Below are 18,567 nucleotides of genomic sequence, written 5' to 3'. Positions count from 1 at the left end.
AAGTCCATGATTGCTGCAATGATGGGTGAAATACCCTTGGTCCAAACTTTTCCCTTTGCTTCCCTCACCCATTAATTCCCTAGCTTCCTCCATCAAATGGGATACGTATGAAACAAATTCAGTGCAGTGTCTTCAAAGTTATGTAGAATCATGAATATTCATACCAAAATTACAAGCAAAATAACTCCTACATGTCGGGGAGTGCGCATGCACAGTGATGGAAGCATCAATGGTTGGTGGCAGGGGAGAATGTGAGAAATCAGCTAGAAACACAGGAAATAGTATTTAACAGGACATCATGAATATAAATACCAACACTACTAGCAAAATAACCCTACATGTAGGAGAGTGAGCAGGCAGCACAGGAATGGACGCATCAATGGTGGGTGGCAGAGGAGAATGTGAGAGATGCCCTATAGAAACACAGGATATAGTATTTAACAGGACATCATCAGTGAATATTCATACCAACACTACTAGCAAAATTTCCCTTACATGAATTTTCACTGCCAAGTCTTTGTCCCTCACTCCAACCTTCTCAGTTCTCTCTCTACCCAACCCCCCCCCCCCTCCCCAATCCCTCTTCCATGCACCTCCTCTATCAATATACTATTTGTTAATACACCATATCAAGATCTGCAGCATTCAGTAGTCAACTTTTGTTAAATTTGCATAGCTGGGTTGTGATTTATAATTACATTCAATCCATATTTTTCTCTCTTTTTTTGAGTACATGTTCTCAGTTATCAAATACAAATACACCTTCCATCCTTAAACTTTTAATTTCATTGATAAGGCCAAACCAGTATTAATTTTTTTGGAGTGCACCTCTTACTTGCGGTAACAGTTGTATCATGACATTGGTTAGGCTGTGAATGCATCACCCTAGCTAGCTACGTAAGTTATCTGAAACTGATATTGGCACAAATATTGGCAGATTCCATTCTTTTACTTTTTTTCCAAATTCATATATGATTCTGGGAGGCCACTCTTATATCTTACACTTTCAACAGGGTGTCACGGCCTCTATACCAACACCTGTTCGACCATCGGAAGTTTATGGACTATGATATAAATACAGAGTATGTATAGACATGTGGTTTCTGTGTGTACAGTATAAACACTAGCTGTTATTATAGGCGTTCATAAAATAAAATCAGTCTGGGGCTGATCAGCCTGTCATTCATCCCTACTACCGAATGACGGATTCGTGATATTGTTGCCTGGTCAGCATCAGCTATTCTCCACAAAATATGCTAGAAACGTCAGATAATGGTCACCAATGATCAAGATTTGTCTGAGATGTTGATCCTAGCCTTAGTCATGGCTTTTGATCTCAATGAGTCATTTTATTGTCTTAACTTAGCACATACACCTCAATGTCGTCTGGGAATAATCAGGATGGTCTAGTAAACTTACATGAAAGAATTATTGAAAACGTTTGTTTACCTTCCAAAACTTTGGGGCCAGCTGGACTGAACTAAGAATTTTTAAAGTTCTGATAACATTTACAAAAGGTTTATATATACACATGTGGGGAAAGGCTGAACTCAATACATATGCTCTAAATTGCCGCGGATCTTTCACGTACAGTTGATGCAAGAACTATATCCCTCAAAATATCCAACATGGCCATTTAACTTTGCTGCTAGCTAGTTATCAGTGGGTCTGTATAGACCATATTATATACCACAAAAATTGTTTTTCATTCGTGAGAATTGAATAAAATAGTCACAATCATTGTGCGGATTGAGAGCATTTGAAATAAATAGCATCAGTATTGTCCCCAAATATGCTATAAAGTTAAATAATGGTCACTTATGTTCAAGAAGCACTTTGGTGCCATCGTCCCATCAATGATGTCTCTAATACATCAGGGTCAAAGGTCGTGGTATGCATCAGGCATTCCCAAAGTTTGACTGTTTCAAACCCTTAATGGAGATTTTCATCTTTCATCGATGCACATTTAAAGGGTGTGAAGACTCGGGCAAAAAGAAACGTCTAATGCCGGTAATTTGACATAGTTTTGAATGAGGTGTAACAGAAGTGTTAGACACCACCATCGACCCCAGAAAATACACACACACAGCTTGCTACCGTCGGTAATTAGACACCAGTGTACAGTCCGACATACAGCTGCGGTCAATACAAACGATACAGCGATGGACATCTCAGGTCCATCTAAAGATAACAATTAAGGTATCACGTTTCATTACTGTCTGCATTTTGTAGCGACACGAATAAAACGTCACTTGCAAGCAACAGAAAGTTAACTTTTGCAGATGGCCGCACGCGGTTTGGGGCGAGTCTTCAATGCCTTTAAAAAACAAAAAAATGTTAAACTGAAATATAATTTATAAATTAGAAAATTGAAAGACCAGTAGAAAGTACTGAAATAAAATGTTGACTTGGATTATAGATTTTTCCCCGTCTATTCTTGCCATGTTTGTGAAGCATCATGTGGAGGGTTTGAAATTATTGCATGGAGAGTAATTTTCAATCCAAAATTGTCAGTATTTGTGGTTGACATTGATTGCGAACATAAGTCCTACATGCCATAAACTTTAAATTATATGAGAGAATAAAGGCACTCTCAATATTGAATCTAATTGCTTTAACTTTGATTACACCTTCCGATCACACCCACACACACACAATACTTGTTACATGAAGACTGAAATAGCCTAAAACACAATAATGATCTCCCGGCTACATCGAGTAATCTCCAGAGATTGACTCAAAGGTTTCCATTTAATACAGCTTTATCGAATGTATCCCGAAACCAGAGCATTCCCTGTCACTATAGATAAAAACATGACATTATTATGACGAGAATGAAATTAACACCAATACAATTCATTTGAGTTCCTGCTATATTTAGAAAACTTCCTCCCACACTATCGAATAATTTACAACACATCAAATTCCCAAGGTTAAAGATCGTAAATACTGCTTCCAATTTCTTTACCGTCATTTACCTAGAAATGTTAAAATAATCCTAAAAACTGCTTTCTTGCTGGATCAGCCTCTAAGGTATTAGCTCAGATTATTCGCACACATTTTGGGAGGATTACGCAAGGTGATTTAAATGTCTCACTGAGGTATGATACTACTCTGAAATATACTGTCAAAAAGAATAAAAGTGAGAACATAGCTGACAATTTTGGTCTATCTAGCATATTGGGGGTGAGGTGGGAGGAGGGGGTCTAATGAAGATATGAGAAGGGGTGGGGTGGGAGGAGGGGGGTCCGATACAGATGTAAGAAGAAGCTGGAAACCCAGCCGGGATCCAGTCACGGTTTTCTCATCCAAACATCAAACGACACTCAGTACAACATGTTGTACATGGCTATGAATATTCATTAGCAAGTTTAACAATTTGCATATTGTATTCGAATACATTGTTGCTTTAAATTTCTGAGAAAGACAAATGACATTGAAACATTTATCAATTGTTCCTCCACCAAAATGACCGCCCTCTTCCCCTTCATCTCCCCTAGATACCCCTCCTTGTCAAGCCCCTTTGCCCTACCCCTCCCTTCACCATTTTATATCCCTTTCCCTTCTGCTGGACACTGAAATCATGATCTAGTCAAACCATCATCCACATATATATAAATTGAAACACCCATTTAGGGATGTAGTTTTTCCAAGATTTAATTCAGCTTATGACATCATAGCTGCTCCAATTTGAAAATAAAACGCATACACACATTATGGTGTAAATACCAGAGGGAAAGTTATTTCCAAAACTATTCTCAAATAGAAATTTGTATAAAATATAAAAGTCCTTACATGCAACAGAGATAATATTCCCCAAAATATTACTGCACATTGCACCCTGCCAGGGATCACCTCAACAAACTACCTTCACGGCTTCTATTAAAATAGAGGGAAGCATTTAAGAACAAGACATCTGAACTTGATACACAATATGGTTCATAAAATTCAGAAAATTGTCCGACATGGGGATTTTTAGTCTTTGGACCATTCTCATTCTCTCTCATAAGTTATCTTGCCAAAAGTGATACAAGATAGCCAGGACCACGATGTTTCAATTTTTGAGTGGTTTATAAGACATCCATGCTACAGTTTAGACCACGAATATCACCCTTACTCTACACAATAATAAACAGCCGTAAATAGCCTGAGATGATCACACAGAGAACAATATACAGGCTGAAAAAAGAGCAAACAAGTTTGGGAAGCCAAAGAGTAATAAAAAAAACTACACACAAGAAGATTTTGTTTATGTTCCTCCATCACATGCCACCCCCTCCCCCACTCACCTCACCCACTGAATCACATATGGATGGAGAAGCTATCAGCATAAATCAAAATTTACCAATACAGTTACAATGACGAGCACAGCCTTTTCCTTTCTTGAAAAACTGTCACCAGAACGACATCTACTTTTTTGTCTTAACATAGTTTCCTATGAATTGTTTTTATTCACTTATTAATCATGAATTTGTAAGCTTCTTCTAACATCAGGCCCTCTCAATGTAAATCTCACAGAAGTTTTAAGTTCCAAATGGAATTCAAGAAGGTCGCGTCCAATTCCTTTGCAGTTGACAGTGTTCCATCTGCTGGTCCAGTTATCTATCTTGTATGTGATTAGTGGGACCTCATCCATTATCTGTCTGTCTGTCTGTCTGTCTCTGTAGTACTCATTCATTTTCGAGTGACTGTAGGCATAAATCCAACCTATATTTAATATCATTCCAATCTCTGTGATTCTGACATGAAGGGTCATTTTTCATGTTTGCAAGGTAAGAGAGTAAAACGGTTCTCCCCGAACTGTCCAAGACAATGTCAAATACTTCCAAGAGGTCCAGAATGAAGACGAGCTGATCAGCAATGGATGGCTTCATCGGTAACTAGAACAGAATAAAATTAAAACTATTAACAAATAATAGATAAGGAGATTTTCGTTAATTTAGGCATTTGATAATAAAATCATAAAATGAATAGATTTCAAACTTTTATATTTCAGCAACAATAAAAGCATGAGCATCGGAGTTGAACAGTTGTGCATTTACTTGTTCTGTATTATATACAGAACAGCGTCCATAGCCTAGTGGTTAGGGTGTCCACATATACAGCGGGAGGTCGAGGTTCAAATTCCGGTTCATTTGCCTTTGTTGTTTACCTCCATTTCATTAACAAAGTCTGTTCAAAGTATCTCTTTCATGATCTGGCTTTAGGAATCACAAATGATTTTGAGTTGGTTAGCATCATGTTTGACCTCTAGAGTAAGGCAAATATGTCACCAAAACAGAACTAGTATTGTTCGATACGGGTGACAAACGCCTTCCTTACCGGTTTCAAACCTCAGGACATACAATCAGCGTCCATAGCCTAGTGGTAAGGGTGTCTGCATATAAAGCGGGAGGCCCGGGTTTGAATCCCGGTGGAGGCTGGAAGATTTATCACTGTTCTGGATTTTCCAACTCACTACAATTTCAATTATATATATATATATATATATATATTTATATATATTCTAAAGTAAAGACTTTGTTTCCAACTTTTAAGCTGTTAGTGTTGTAAATAAATAGACAGTATCACATAATTAATGCACATGATAGCCTGATACTCACTAATCTGGTGATTTTGTTCAAATCACTCAGTCCATTGTTGAGTGCTATGACAGTGTACCCCATGAGTAGGTGATGGTACACTGGTAGGAACACTGGAGAAGTTTGTGTTGGAAAATTATCTGTCTGGATGCACTGAATACATAAGTCTACTAGTTTCTGGGGAAAAAAAACGTTAAAAGATTATCCTCATTTAGAAGCTCTTAGTTTAATAAATTGCATAAACTGCAAGACATCAAGTGTAGAAGTAAGCAAAATATGATCATTCTAGACTAACAGGATTTAGTTTTGAATACCAACGAAAATTCAGTGAAAGTTTAACATGGATAACATGTTGGGTATAGTGTAGTCGGAGATAATTTTGACCTATTTTTTAAACGACCGATATTTTCTTCTTTTTAAGGACAAACAGTTATAAGAACCGCAGTTTTCTCTTCCATGTCCCCTTCTTTCTTTTGTTACTTTGTTATATGTTTGGCAAATAAAAGAACACTAATTAGTGCAGCTTTGTCTTTAATTTCCCAAGGTATCGACACTTTACATCTCTTAGAATTTTAACCATGAAATATCTTCTCTCGTAAAGAACGAAACCACAGAACTTGCATTTCATAAAACAACAAACACTCACTAAATCATGGCTGTCGGATATAGGACTGTGAAACCATTCGATAAACCAACGGCATGATTTACTCAAGTCAGGCTCCTCGGTACTGAAGGCCTGAACCAAGCATTGATGATACCAGTGCTGGTACTTGACCACCAGAAGCCAAAGATCGACTCTGGATGCCATTGTCGCAGTAGATGCTTGATGTTGACTTGTAAAACTAATCAAGTACTTTAGATGATCAGCCAATTTAGAAATTGAATCCAAATCTATACAAAGACAAACAGAGAGTAAACAATTATTGTTCACGAATACTTTATCTTTTTATGTAATTATCATCTATATATCGTGACGAGAATTAGTCCATTAACCATAGGTTGCATTTGTCAGCTCTCTTGACCTAAAGTTACTGTAACTTTATGTCTCCTGCAAACAGACAGGTGAGTTTGGAAGAGTTGATTTGTTCACACCTTGCCATTTCTGCCTTGATCTGATAGTGATTTGGCTACTAGCTGTTTGATGAGTTGCATAATACTTAATAAACGGATAGGCAGCTCAACTTTAGGTGCGAAAAGATGGGACTGATCACTCAGTTAACCAACTGGAATAAACCTGCTGTTCAGTACAAACGGCGGGTGTTTGGATGCAACCTATAGCTAATGGACACTTTCTCAGCATGTAAAGTTGGAAAGCCTGATTTTTCAATGTTAGCAGGATCACTTTCAGAGGCTAAGTGAAAACAGGAATTTGAAATGATATGACTGATCCCCGTTATGATCTGTGTCTTAATGTCAAAGGGGAAGAGCGCCTTCAATGCTTGCTTACCCAACCACCTATAAGAGAGACCGAATAAAGGTTGCTGGTTATTATATTCAAAGTTAACTCGCTGTCTTTTTGTACTTATTTAGCAAGATGACTCTGGTCAGATTTAACATATAACATTTACAGAAACAATTTAAACGGACATATGGAACGGACAAGTTAATTGTAACATTGAACAATGAATAGGGTGGACATAACCAGAACAATGGGCAATGTCTGAGAACAAAGAGAGAGAGGATGATAGAAGGGCTGTAGGAGATAATTGGTGCTCTCAATTTATTCCTACCCGTCCCCCCCCCCCCCCGACATATATTTCTAGTACAAACAGAAGCATTAAAATCATTGGGCTATTTAAGTATGATAGATATGTACTAGCACAAAACAATTGGCACTAAATTAATTCATAAGGTTTGACAAGATAGAATAATTTCTTCCATTCATTAGCAAGTACTAACATCTGCACTCTGCATATCACCTACCTGATGGCAGAACTTGGAGGAGCGTTTCCAGTGATTTTAATTCAGTCGGAATAAGTGGATCGGTTGACTGGCCCTAATGACAAAGAAAAGATACAAAGACAAGTGTTTGAAAAACCTGGATTTTTTTCCATAAAATTTGACTTTAATGACAGGACTTCCATTAGTGGCAGAAAATATGACACTTTTATTACTTTGTTGAACATAAAATCATATTCCAGATGACCGGTGTATGTAAACATGGGAATTCATAACATTTAATGTGCAACAAATTCCAGTGACCATGCATATGAGACAGCTTTGTTTAAATTAAATTTTTGTAAGTCAATAATTTGTAGAATTTTAAGACAAAGAGATTTTTTTCAATGTATTTGGTATTGAATTGAAATATTCTTCTATTCCATATATATATTCATAATTATTATATCACCTTCAAAGTTTACATCCTTGCATCTCAACATAAAACAACTATCAAAATTCAGTCTGAAACAAATTTTTGCAGCAAAATACTTAATAATATATATACTTAATATTTTGAAAATAATATAATAAAATGATACTAAATAAATCAATTTTTCTTGTAGACATATCCTATGCAGACATATCTTATCTGTCAAAATTGACATCATGGAGCTAACCCATTGAGGTATCTAGATTGGGGAAAAAATCAATTATTTAGTATTTTCCAAAGTTAAGAAAACCAACAGAAGCTCATTTAAAAAACCTTTAGATGTGTTGGCCTTGGATAAACACCAACTAAGCCTTCTCTTTTCAAGATAGTTTATAAGGCAGGTATGTAATTTGCCCACTCCTTCCTGCTCCTGGGACCCCCGATAAACTTCCCCATCAGAGGGACAAGAAGAGTTTGCATCTGACCACTTTCTCAAATACTAGACCGAAACCAGAGTTTGCAAAGCAGGAGTACCAAAACCATGGAAGACTCTGGTTTGAATAGTACAAGAGAATCTGGTTCCTGGTGAGAATGTGAACCGGGAACCTAATGATTGTGGGGTGGACAATCTAACCACTACACCACGACTTCACCTTAACAGTTAAAGGCATTGAAGGATGCCCCATACAGCGTGCCGCCATCTTTAGAAAGTTAACTTTCCGTTGCTTACAAAATGCAGACAGTAATGAATACCTTGTTATCTTTAGCTGTACCTGAGATGTCCATCGCTGTATCGTTTGAACAATGTGCTGTGGGTATTGACCGCAGCTGTACTGACTGTACACTAGTATCTAATTACCGACGGTGGCAAGCTGTGTGTGTATTTTCTGGGATTGATGGTGGTGTCTAACACTTCTGTTACACCTCATTCGAAACTAGGTCAGATAACCGGCATGAGACGTTTCTTTTTGGCGAGTCTTCACACCCTTTAAACAGTCATATAATGATAAGGAGAAGACTACAAACAAGTTCTACAATTTTGAAAGAATTTTCAAATTCATTACTGTTTGTGGATGTACTTATACTTTACAGTGTTTGGTTCTTGTTACATAATATCATATATTTATGAGTAAAACTTACCTGTTTAGGGTTCCTTTTAACCTGCTGAAGATAGCATCTTTGAAAGATGTTTATTGCCTTCAAAACAACAGCAGATCCTTCAGTTGCAAATAACAGCTTCCTTAATACCTGATCCACAGCACAGGAGATAGAAGGGTGCTCATGGCAGGCTTGGGGCTGAGAAGAACCAAACAACAGATTTATGGCATGAAACAATGTACTAATTTTGTGTATTATCTTTCATTAACCAATTCAACAGCATTAAAGAAGAATATATCTCAATGACAGCACCATCAATGGGGAGCACAACTGTATAAGATTAACAGCTTCAAAATCTCTTCTTTTAAAGACCCCATCTGAAGATGCGGTAGTTTTTTTTCACCCTTCATTCATTACAATCCCTTCATTGACACATCAACCCAGCCTCTATGAAATATAATAATCACTGGGAAAAGAAAAAGGGACACTGTCCTTAAATGTTTGCATGTTAACAATCATGCCAATGAAAGCATCCATTCCAATGTTTTGAAGTACAATGCAGTCTACCAAGGTCATGGTTTGTGCGACCAATGCGAGCATGCATCTTACAAACAAAACTTGTTATGGTTTATAATTGTTTCAAAATCTCCTGGAAGCAAAAAGTTGAACTTACTAGATGGCTGGATGTCAGTAACTCAGCAGCTCTACGGTAACCAATATGAGGCCTCTTAGAGAGTGTCCCGACGAAGTTCATAATGATATGCTCCAAAGCAGGAAGATAGGAAGACCATAACGCAACACAGGTACTCGCAGGAAAGTAACCTTTGAGAGAAATGGATAACAACATTACTGAGAGTGATAAATGTGGCAGAGGGACGCATGATCAATCTAGTAAATATTGGAGCAAGGATTACTGGAGAATGATATGAAAGGAAGGGTTTAAAACTTGTGTTAAACCATTCATGTTTGATGCAATGAAACATTGTATTAATTATAGACAATAGAATTATCGGTTGAGAGGAGCTATAGGAGGGCTGGTGGGGGGGGGGAAGGAGAGAGATTAGCCCCTTAACTTAAGTCCCTGTCACCATTTCAGTTTATACAACATAAAATAGTCTGGTTAATATGTTGTACTGACACACAGATATATACACAGGCACACTTTTGTTGTCAAGCCAAACACAGCTGGGTAGAGGATGAGTCCTTACTTAGTAACCACTGAGGTAGTCTCATCACTTAATAATGCCAACAAGATCGTCAAAAATAAGTATCATTAGCACAAATAGGAAGAACCAATATGGCACAAGAACATCACTCACTTAGGTTATGGAAACTCAACTCCCTATACTCTTTCTATCCTACAGTATACTCTTCTTCTATACTTCTTCTATACTCTTTCTATCCTATACTCTATCCTATATTCTATTCTATACTCTTTCTATCCATTGTATAAAGAACTACCTCCTGGAGCTGTTGGTAATACACTTACGATGTAAATTCCAAGTATTTCATATTTGCCTACAATACAATTAATAACTGAATCTGATGCATGGTGACCATTCTTCCATACAACTTCTCTTTTGAAACAACCTGTTAACTGCATCCTAACTGTTTTCCTCCACACTTCCAGTAAAAGTTGGAAAGATCTCTTGTAGTAATTTACCAAGGAAGATATCACATTTTACATGAGGTTCAACAATACTCTAATATTAGACTTCTCCTCTTTACAAGCTTCTGTATCTCTAGCCTTTGATGACTTTAAACGGTCCTACGTCTGTCCCCCCTCCCCCCTCACCCCCCCAAAAACACAGATGGCAGGGTAAAGGGGGAGGGGTGCTAGACATACCATATAAAATAGCCTAACAGTGGTGTACTGCCTGCTGTTAACACAGCAAAGCAACAGATACACAGACATGTTACCATGACAACATCAATGTCTTTGCTTTGGTGTAAAGGAACAAATAAGAGGCAGGGACTGTGGAGGAAGCGGGACCAGACAGTGACTAGAAATGTGTTATGTTTCATTACATAGCCAAAGATGCAAGAAACATCTCATCTGTTACAATAACATACTTGTTGTCCCATCTCTGGGTTCAATTAAAGTCTTGGCTTGAACATCTAGCAGTTGTCTAAGAAATTCTTCTGATAAGATTGCTTGATTTGTGCTGCTGCTATACCAGAGTAATTTTTCTACCACCGGGTGGCATGAAGGAAACCTAACCAAGGGTACCATCTGATGAGAGATATCCAGCACAATACTAACTGACTGACTGTCTCTGGAAGAAGGAAAAGGAAAAGATACACGACGTAACCTTGTACAGTCATCGATTATTACAGGCACTGTAGAGCAGATGGGATCTTTCAGGAAAGATGTTATAGAATACAAGATTAATCGCTACAAAGTAACTTAAGCTTCTTTGTGAAATTGAGCAACATGATAGCTATTAGACAGATATCAGTATGTACCAATGGTAACCTTGAGACCAATATCAAGTACGGGTCCCACTAACTTTAAATTCTTTGAACGGATTGTAATAACCAAGTATGGCTTAGTGCTCTCATGCACAGAGGCACAGGCTGGACTATCTTACCACCTACCTACCTCCTGCATACAGTATTACCAAGACCATGGTCAACAGAAAGTAAAATTTATTAATGTGAAATGGAAATTATTGCAAGAAGCTCTAAAATCACAATTGAATATAAAAAGACAAACACCAGACATGTATGGAACTCTGACAATGTATCTATAAGCAGTCTCCAAGCTGGGAATATTTAAGTTGAAAATATGATAGCATGTATAGATCCCAGTTGAATTAGTACACAAGACCCAAAATAAAAAGAACATTGGATAGACAAAGTACGTGCTATAAGCTCACCTAGGCTTTTTGCTCAGCATGTCCAGCTTACAGCAAATACTTCTAGTTAACTACGAAGGGAACGAAACATTGGATCATCAATACATGATAGAGGTTTGTTAAGCTCAGCTGAAGCTGAACAATTAAAAACATACATACATATGCATGCATATATAAGCATTCATATGTAATGCACGATTACATTTGAAACATTGACTACTATGTGTACTGCATTACATATAACATTCAGCTTTCTAGGAAACATTACGAATTTGCTCTCAATCCCAGAATTTGAGGATAGATAACCTTAGTAATGATCCTTAAAGGTATATTTCCGAAGCTGAAATAAGCACAATGTTTGACACAATTAAAAATATTTTTGCTACAGCAGACTTAGTGCTGTCGTCATGACAATTGAGCTGGAAAATGAGTTTGACCCTCTTGATAATTCACAAATCATTTTATCCACTGGAGATTAAAAAAAAAAAAAAAATTACAAATAAGTTGTATAGTGATGAAATTTATAAGTACAGAGAACTTTTGACAGGTGACCAAATTCAAAGTTCATCACATTTCATATGATTTATATGATTTTATATGATTTATTACTTATTATTATCTTTGCATGGTATTGTCTTCATCGTCTTATTATATAAACATTGTGAGGAAATGGAAAAAATAAATGAAATGAAATGTCATATGTTGTATGTTACTCAATATTGTCAGCTTGTCCTGAATGGCATTCCATGAGGTGATTAAACATAGAGTCTCAAAATGGGGTCTTTGTGATGTTATTGCTAACATGATAACAACATAGATAGGAAAGTCAATTAGCCTTTGGAGAATATCTGTGATGATGACATCACAGATCACCAACAACAGACATTTCATGCCACAGGATATAACTCTTTCAGATGAATTTCTGTTAGGGCTAGTGATATACTACATCAGGACTTTGCTAGAAAGGCATACTTTGGAGTTAAGACAAACTTGAGACCCACTGGGATTATTTAACTCTCCAAATGAGGTCCCCAAGTATCTTCATGGGTCTTTGCCTACCTGTTCAATGGCACATTCATGGTAATCTGAGATCCCATAGCCAAGAACCTCTCCTACTCTGCTGTTTGGATTCGGTTGGTTGAAATAGTTACTGGTTTTCCTGATCAAAGCCTGCAAATATTTAAGTAAGTAGAAAACTCAAAAAAGCAGTTGCGAGGAGATAGGTGTGCTATTACCCGTTAAAACTGATAACATACGGTATTTCTGAAAAGTCCCTTAAAGTTCTACCAATAAAGAGAAAGAAATGTGTTAACATTGCACCGGTCATTTTAATTACTGAACCACACTTTAATTTCATCCCAGTTTCCAAAAGTAGTCTCACTGAACCAGAAGCTTCTTTTTGAGTGTTGCAGTCTTTTAGAGCTCATGCTCTACTGGAAGTTTACACAGAGTGAGTAGGGCATTAGACTTGAAAAATTTGAATCACTTGCTGACTATAGCAAAGAGACATGCTCTATTATATTGATGAAATTGAAAGTTAAAGGCATTGAAGTATTTTTCTTGTCGCTACAAAATGCAGACAGTAATGAAACGTGATACTTTGTTATCTTTCATTTAGACCTGAGATGTCCATCGCTGCTATGTACACTGTGTTGTGGGTATTGATCGTAGCTGTATGTATTGACTGTACACTAGTGTTTACCAACAGTAGAAAGCTATGTGTGTATTTTCTGGGATCGATGGTGGTTTTTAACACTTCTGTTACACCTCTTTCTAAACTACGTCAGATTACCCGCATGAGACGTTTCTTTGTGCGCGAGTCTACGTTCACACCTTTTAATTAATAACAGAAATCGGTAGGCCTAAGTTCTTTCCAACATACATAACATTTACACATTACTTGGATTTTACACACTTTATCTATCTGTTAGGCAATATATACAGTTACAGCAAAAGTAAGAACAAAACTAGAACAAATTAATTCTTACACAAATCCAGAAATTTCACATTATTTGACAGACTACTTTCAAATAAGTACTGTAAAATTGTCATATTCCTACTAAACCCACTCATATTGACAATTTAAGAATAAAGTGACGTACTTGACCCCAGTGGGAGGCCCTCTGTTCTAACTGAGTGTTTGGATTCCTCGGTATAAGAGTAAGAACACATCGAACAAAACGGTCATATATTCCCTCTGTAAGAAACGAAAAGAATATGAGTGAACATGGTCAGAGAATACAGTAAAATAGAAGACAAACAAATGAAGGCTCCTCTGGAAAGCAGTGTTTCTGCATTGAGCAGGACTACCCTCATTAAAGATGACAATAATAAAAATAATGAATAAAGCCTTTAAATTATCCAGTAGAATTGTGGCAATATATATCTTTTTGAATAGAAGCTTTGAAAGTTCTTGTGTAAGCTTCTATCCTACTTACATTATTGTTGTATATATCTCTTACAGTTTTCTAGGTTTTGTCTTTAATATGAAACTGGGGATTTGTCTGCACCTATATGGTGACGTTATAAGGGCAGCCTATTTCCAGACTACTGTCTTAGCAAAGCTATGTTAGCAGGGATAGCCACCAATATGGGGCTCGGTGGATCAGATGGTAGATCACTTCTTTGCCCTCTCAAAAACTTGTTGATAACTTTGCAATTTGCTTCATTGCTAGCTTTCTATACCTACAAATTTACATATTCACAGAAAACACAAAGTTCTGGAAGTCTTGTTTTTTGCTAGGAATTATTCTCTAAGGCCTTGACACATCAAAATGTAATGTCTAAGCTCGAAATAAAATCTATTCCAATTGCATTCATTAACCCAATTCATCGATAAAACATGTGATGCATTGAAACAAAAGTCTGATTAGTTTTCAAATGATCATAGCTAAGAGTGTTCAGTCATTGATAATAATATGTTTAGAATTGTATACGTTTTATTCTTTTAACATTTCCTGTTTATGATTTTCTTTTATAACAATGTGTTAACTTCCTAACTAAAGAGGTAAAGAGTGTACAGTGTATGAGATCAACTGCATAATAATTATCTCTGAGAAAATCAGAAATAACATAAATTATCAACTTTTATAGTACTTACCAATACTAACAATTTTGAAAGAAACAATTTTCAACACTCCATGGTCATTGAAGGAACATAGGAGAGCTGTTAGTCTACTGTTGCATGCAACATCCAGTAATGATTATTAAGATGCCTCTTTTCTCTACCCCTACCTCAACTATACCCCACCAGTGGCGGAGCGTCCATACTGTCAGGGTAGACGGATGCCCCCCTGACGGACTCAAATGGACTGCGGGCGCCCTTTTCAGCTTTTTACTACTTTTTACTTATTCGCGATAATTGACTTTTTTACAAAGATACCACAGGGATTGTGATGAAGCACATGTACTTTCAACACCCATATCAACTTCCGAGTTGTCACAAATGGCGATCACACCTATTTATTCTTCGTTATTCTGCAAATTAGCAAGGCCCGGAAAGGGTCATTTCCAGCGATCTAGGGAGTATCTGTACTCAAAAAATTTCTGTACGCTCCGCGCCAACCTGTGGGGGTGCTCCGCTTAGATAGTATGGAAAGCGCCCCTACGGACCATTCTCGCCCCTCTGACCAATACCCCTAGCTCCGCCACTGTACCCCACCCCCCACCCCCCAACAGTTTCAATTTGTTTAATATGAATATCAGTCAATACATTTGTACTAAATAACTAATTTATACTAGAAACATGAATATAAGTTATAATATGAAAATTTTACCTTGTAGTAATATTCCCGGTTGTCTGCCTAATTTTGTCATCAATTGACCGATATTAGGAAGCTGTTCAGTAATGGAAGCAGTGTTTCCCTGAATAAATGCATCAAAAGAGACCAATTGATATATTATAAGCACATTATTATATGACATATCATATTGGACCAACAAATTGAATTTCCTCTGTTGGTTAGTATGTACTGTAAGAGGGAATAGGTTACAGTATATAGCAAATTAAGATCCATTTTAAGAAAAGCATGCTTTTCTATGTTAATAGTGTAATTTCACATTCAAAAGTAGAAAACAGCAGTCTAATCATTTACCAACTGCAAGGTGATATGCCTATAGAGGCTATGTGACATCACTGCATGTTTATTGTGCAATACAGCTGTCTAAATGAAAAATTGGCACACTTCTATCTAACTAGTGCCTACATTGCAGAAACTATACAATAGAATGACTATGGAAGCTAGTTGTGGTCCAATGAGGTCCTTTAAAATTTTCAAACTGCAACAATACAGCCTTTGATAGGTCTTGCAATTAGGGCTTATATGAAGATTCATTGACCATAATCAATGAATCTGACCATCATGACTATGAAGTATGAGTTGAAAATGATGATACCTCTTCTGAAACAGATATCTGTTTCTGAAAATTTGGAAGCCTGTGTGATGACATGATGGAAATTATAGCATGTGTGTTTGGGGAGGGGTGAGGGGGGGGGGAACTGATTTTCAAGGGTCCTCAGCTTGAGAGTAGGCTGAGTGTAGCTTTAATGGCGAGACTGGCTGTCGTTGTTGAAACTCAACTTGGAACAGTGAACTTAACGAGACTGTCATAAGAAAATGATAAATTTCATGGAATGTACCAGTTTTGCGAGAACGATGTAAGTGTCATCTAAGAAAGGTTTCAGATTGGCAAGTTCTCCTGAAATATCCTCCTCGTTGTTTTTCTTGCTCTTCTCAAGTTTCTTCGTCCATTGGTTTATTAAATTCTTATCCACTGTGACCATTTTCGCAGAGTTTTAACATTAAAGGAATGAATGTTCTGCTTCGAGAATTGAGTACCTTGTCGCCTATACATTACGTGATTCTTACTTGCAAGTGAGAATCTGCCAGTAAATATATTGTCAGGGGAACCACCGGTTGTAATGATGACGCTTAGACGCTGTCAGTTATTACCAGGACTGCAATTGTATGAGATTTGGATATGACTCGGAAGAGTTGCGGTGTTCAAAGGAAAAACCATTTTGGACAAAAAAGTGAAATTTTGCCACCGTAATATTCGCAAACGCTATATCGAATTTCTCCTTAATCGGCGGTCAAACACACACTATAAATTGCATCTGGCGCAGTCGACAATCAACTTTCATACCCACTGTGTAATTTTGCCACTTGTTACTCGAATACGTAACCTGTTTGCAAGTTCTCGATGTAAAGTTTCGGGTGTTAAAGGCATTGAAGACTCGCCCCAAACCGCGTGCGGCCATCTGAAAAAGTTAACTTTTCGTTGCTTGCAACTGACGTTTTGTTCGTGTCGCTACAAAATGCAGACAGTAATGAAACGTGATACCTTGTTATCATAGCTGGACCTGCTGTATCGTTTGTACACTGTGCTGTGGGTATTGACCACAGCTGTATATGTACTGACTGTACACTAGTGTCTAATTACCGAAGGTAGCAAGGTGTGTGTATTTTCTGGGATCGATGGTGGTGTCTAACACTTCTGTTACACCACATTCGAAACTATAGGTCAGATTACCGGCATTAGACGTTTTTTTTTTGCGCGAGTCTTCACACCCTTTTTAAGTTGACGTTGCATAACCTTTGACCTGCACCAATTTCGGTAGCCCATGCATGCATGTTTCACTCATGTGCATACCAAAAATATAGGCTACCTCCAAACTGCACTTTTGAAATTTCTCGTTATGTACGTAGTACACATTGTAAAATATCAACGTTAAATCAGGGAGCTGCTGAGTAGCAGCTCCCTGGTTAAACTGAAAGAATAACCAAAGTTTGGCTTGTTTCTGAGAGGAACTTATACAATTTCTTCTAAAACATTGAAAATCAGCTGCGATAAACCAAAGCTCCGGGTAGTTTATTTCCATGAACTAAATAGATGATTTTTTATTCATTTTGATTATCTATTGTTTTAATATTTTGACGATTGCTTGCTGATTTGTGGCGTTTCCCTTTTTCGTTTAGAAGCTTCAGCTTTATTCGTTCTTTATACTCAAGTTAGAGTATAATAGCTTATTCCAAAGTAATTTATTCGTAATAAATACAAAATATGTGTCTCTAAAGATGGTGAGTGAATACATTGCTCTATATTTTATTTTATTTTTTTTATTAGCAATGAGACATTCGTTTCACATGCAAACAATATGCAAATTCTTGGCCCAGTTGTGAAGCATATTTCCAAAATTGTGAAGAATATATGCATAACCTATCTCAAAGCAGTGTTCTTATTTCCTTTCAAGTTATACCCAATGTCTTTTGGAAAGTATATATAGTTTATTCATGTTGACCTAGATAAATATTATACATCATTAGTACAAGTTTGTAAAACGTACGGAAACAAAATGATAATTTGAGAGAGCGACTTGTGATAAACCATTTCAAGTTTGCAAAGATGATAGCTGGGATCCAGCGAGCTTATTCTCAAACTGGTAAAACCATATACTAGCGAGAAGTTATAATTTAATGTACCGTTTCGGAGCTGATGGAAGTCATTTTGTGTATTTTACTAATTCAACGTGCATGGCACTGAGTTCCAATGTTTGTTGTCGGTGTGCCTGATGTGAAGTGATACAATGTAATTATTTCTGCTTACTGAGATAGGACGTACTGCTATATAGATGTCACGGTGTTTCAGCAACAGAGCGAGTGTGAAATTTACCGTCGGGTATATCTCAAAGTAACAATTGGTATTGTAGCATTGATTT

General features: G+C 37.0%; 1 protein-coding gene across 1 annotated transcript; it reads right to left on the bottom strand.

The window, feature by feature from the left end:
- Nucleotides 1-3,224: 3,224 nt before the first annotated feature.
- On the bottom strand, nt 3,225-17,138 carry LOC139954891 (Fanconi anemia group C protein homolog). Its single transcript, XM_071954871.1, has 12 exons — nt 16,489-17,138; nt 15,626-15,713; nt 13,952-14,046; nt 12,909-13,019; nt 11,871-11,920; nt 11,065-11,267; nt 9,665-9,813; nt 9,034-9,189; nt 7,506-7,578; nt 6,229-6,473; nt 5,604-5,759; nt 3,225-4,880 (listed from the first exon to the last, which is right to left on the bottom strand). Exons 1-12 carry the CDS (start codon nt 16,630-16,632, stop codon nt 4,671-4,673), a joined length of 1,680 nt encoding a protein of 559 aa, XP_071810972.1. The 5' UTR covers nt 16,633-17,138; the 3' UTR covers nt 3,225-4,670.
- Between the last annotated feature and the right edge of the window lie 1,429 nt (nt 17,139-18,567).

This window comes from Apostichopus japonicus, chromosome 2 (genome assembly GCF_037975245.1).
Source record: "Apostichopus japonicus isolate 1M-3 chromosome 2, ASM3797524v1, whole genome shotgun sequence".
In the NCBI taxonomy this organism is placed as follows: domain Eukaryota; kingdom Metazoa; phylum Echinodermata; class Holothuroidea; order Aspidochirotida; family Stichopodidae; genus Apostichopus; species Apostichopus japonicus.
The sequence above is the reverse complement of the archived record's forward strand: the minus strand, read 5'-3'. Positions and strand labels throughout refer to the sequence as shown.

Coding starts and splice junctions, on each gene's coding strand:
- LOC139954891 (XM_071954871.1), bottom strand. CDS start 16,632: ATGGTCACAGTGGATAAGAATTTAATAAACCAATGGACGAAGAAACTT. Junction 15,714..16,488: donor ACATCGTTCTCGCAAAACTG/GTACATTCCATG, acceptor GCATTTATTCAG/GGAAACACTGCTTCCATTAC. Junction 13,020..13,951: donor GGGCCTCCCACTGGGGTCAA/GTACGTCACTTT, acceptor AAATATTTGCAG/GCTTTGATCAGGAAAACCAG.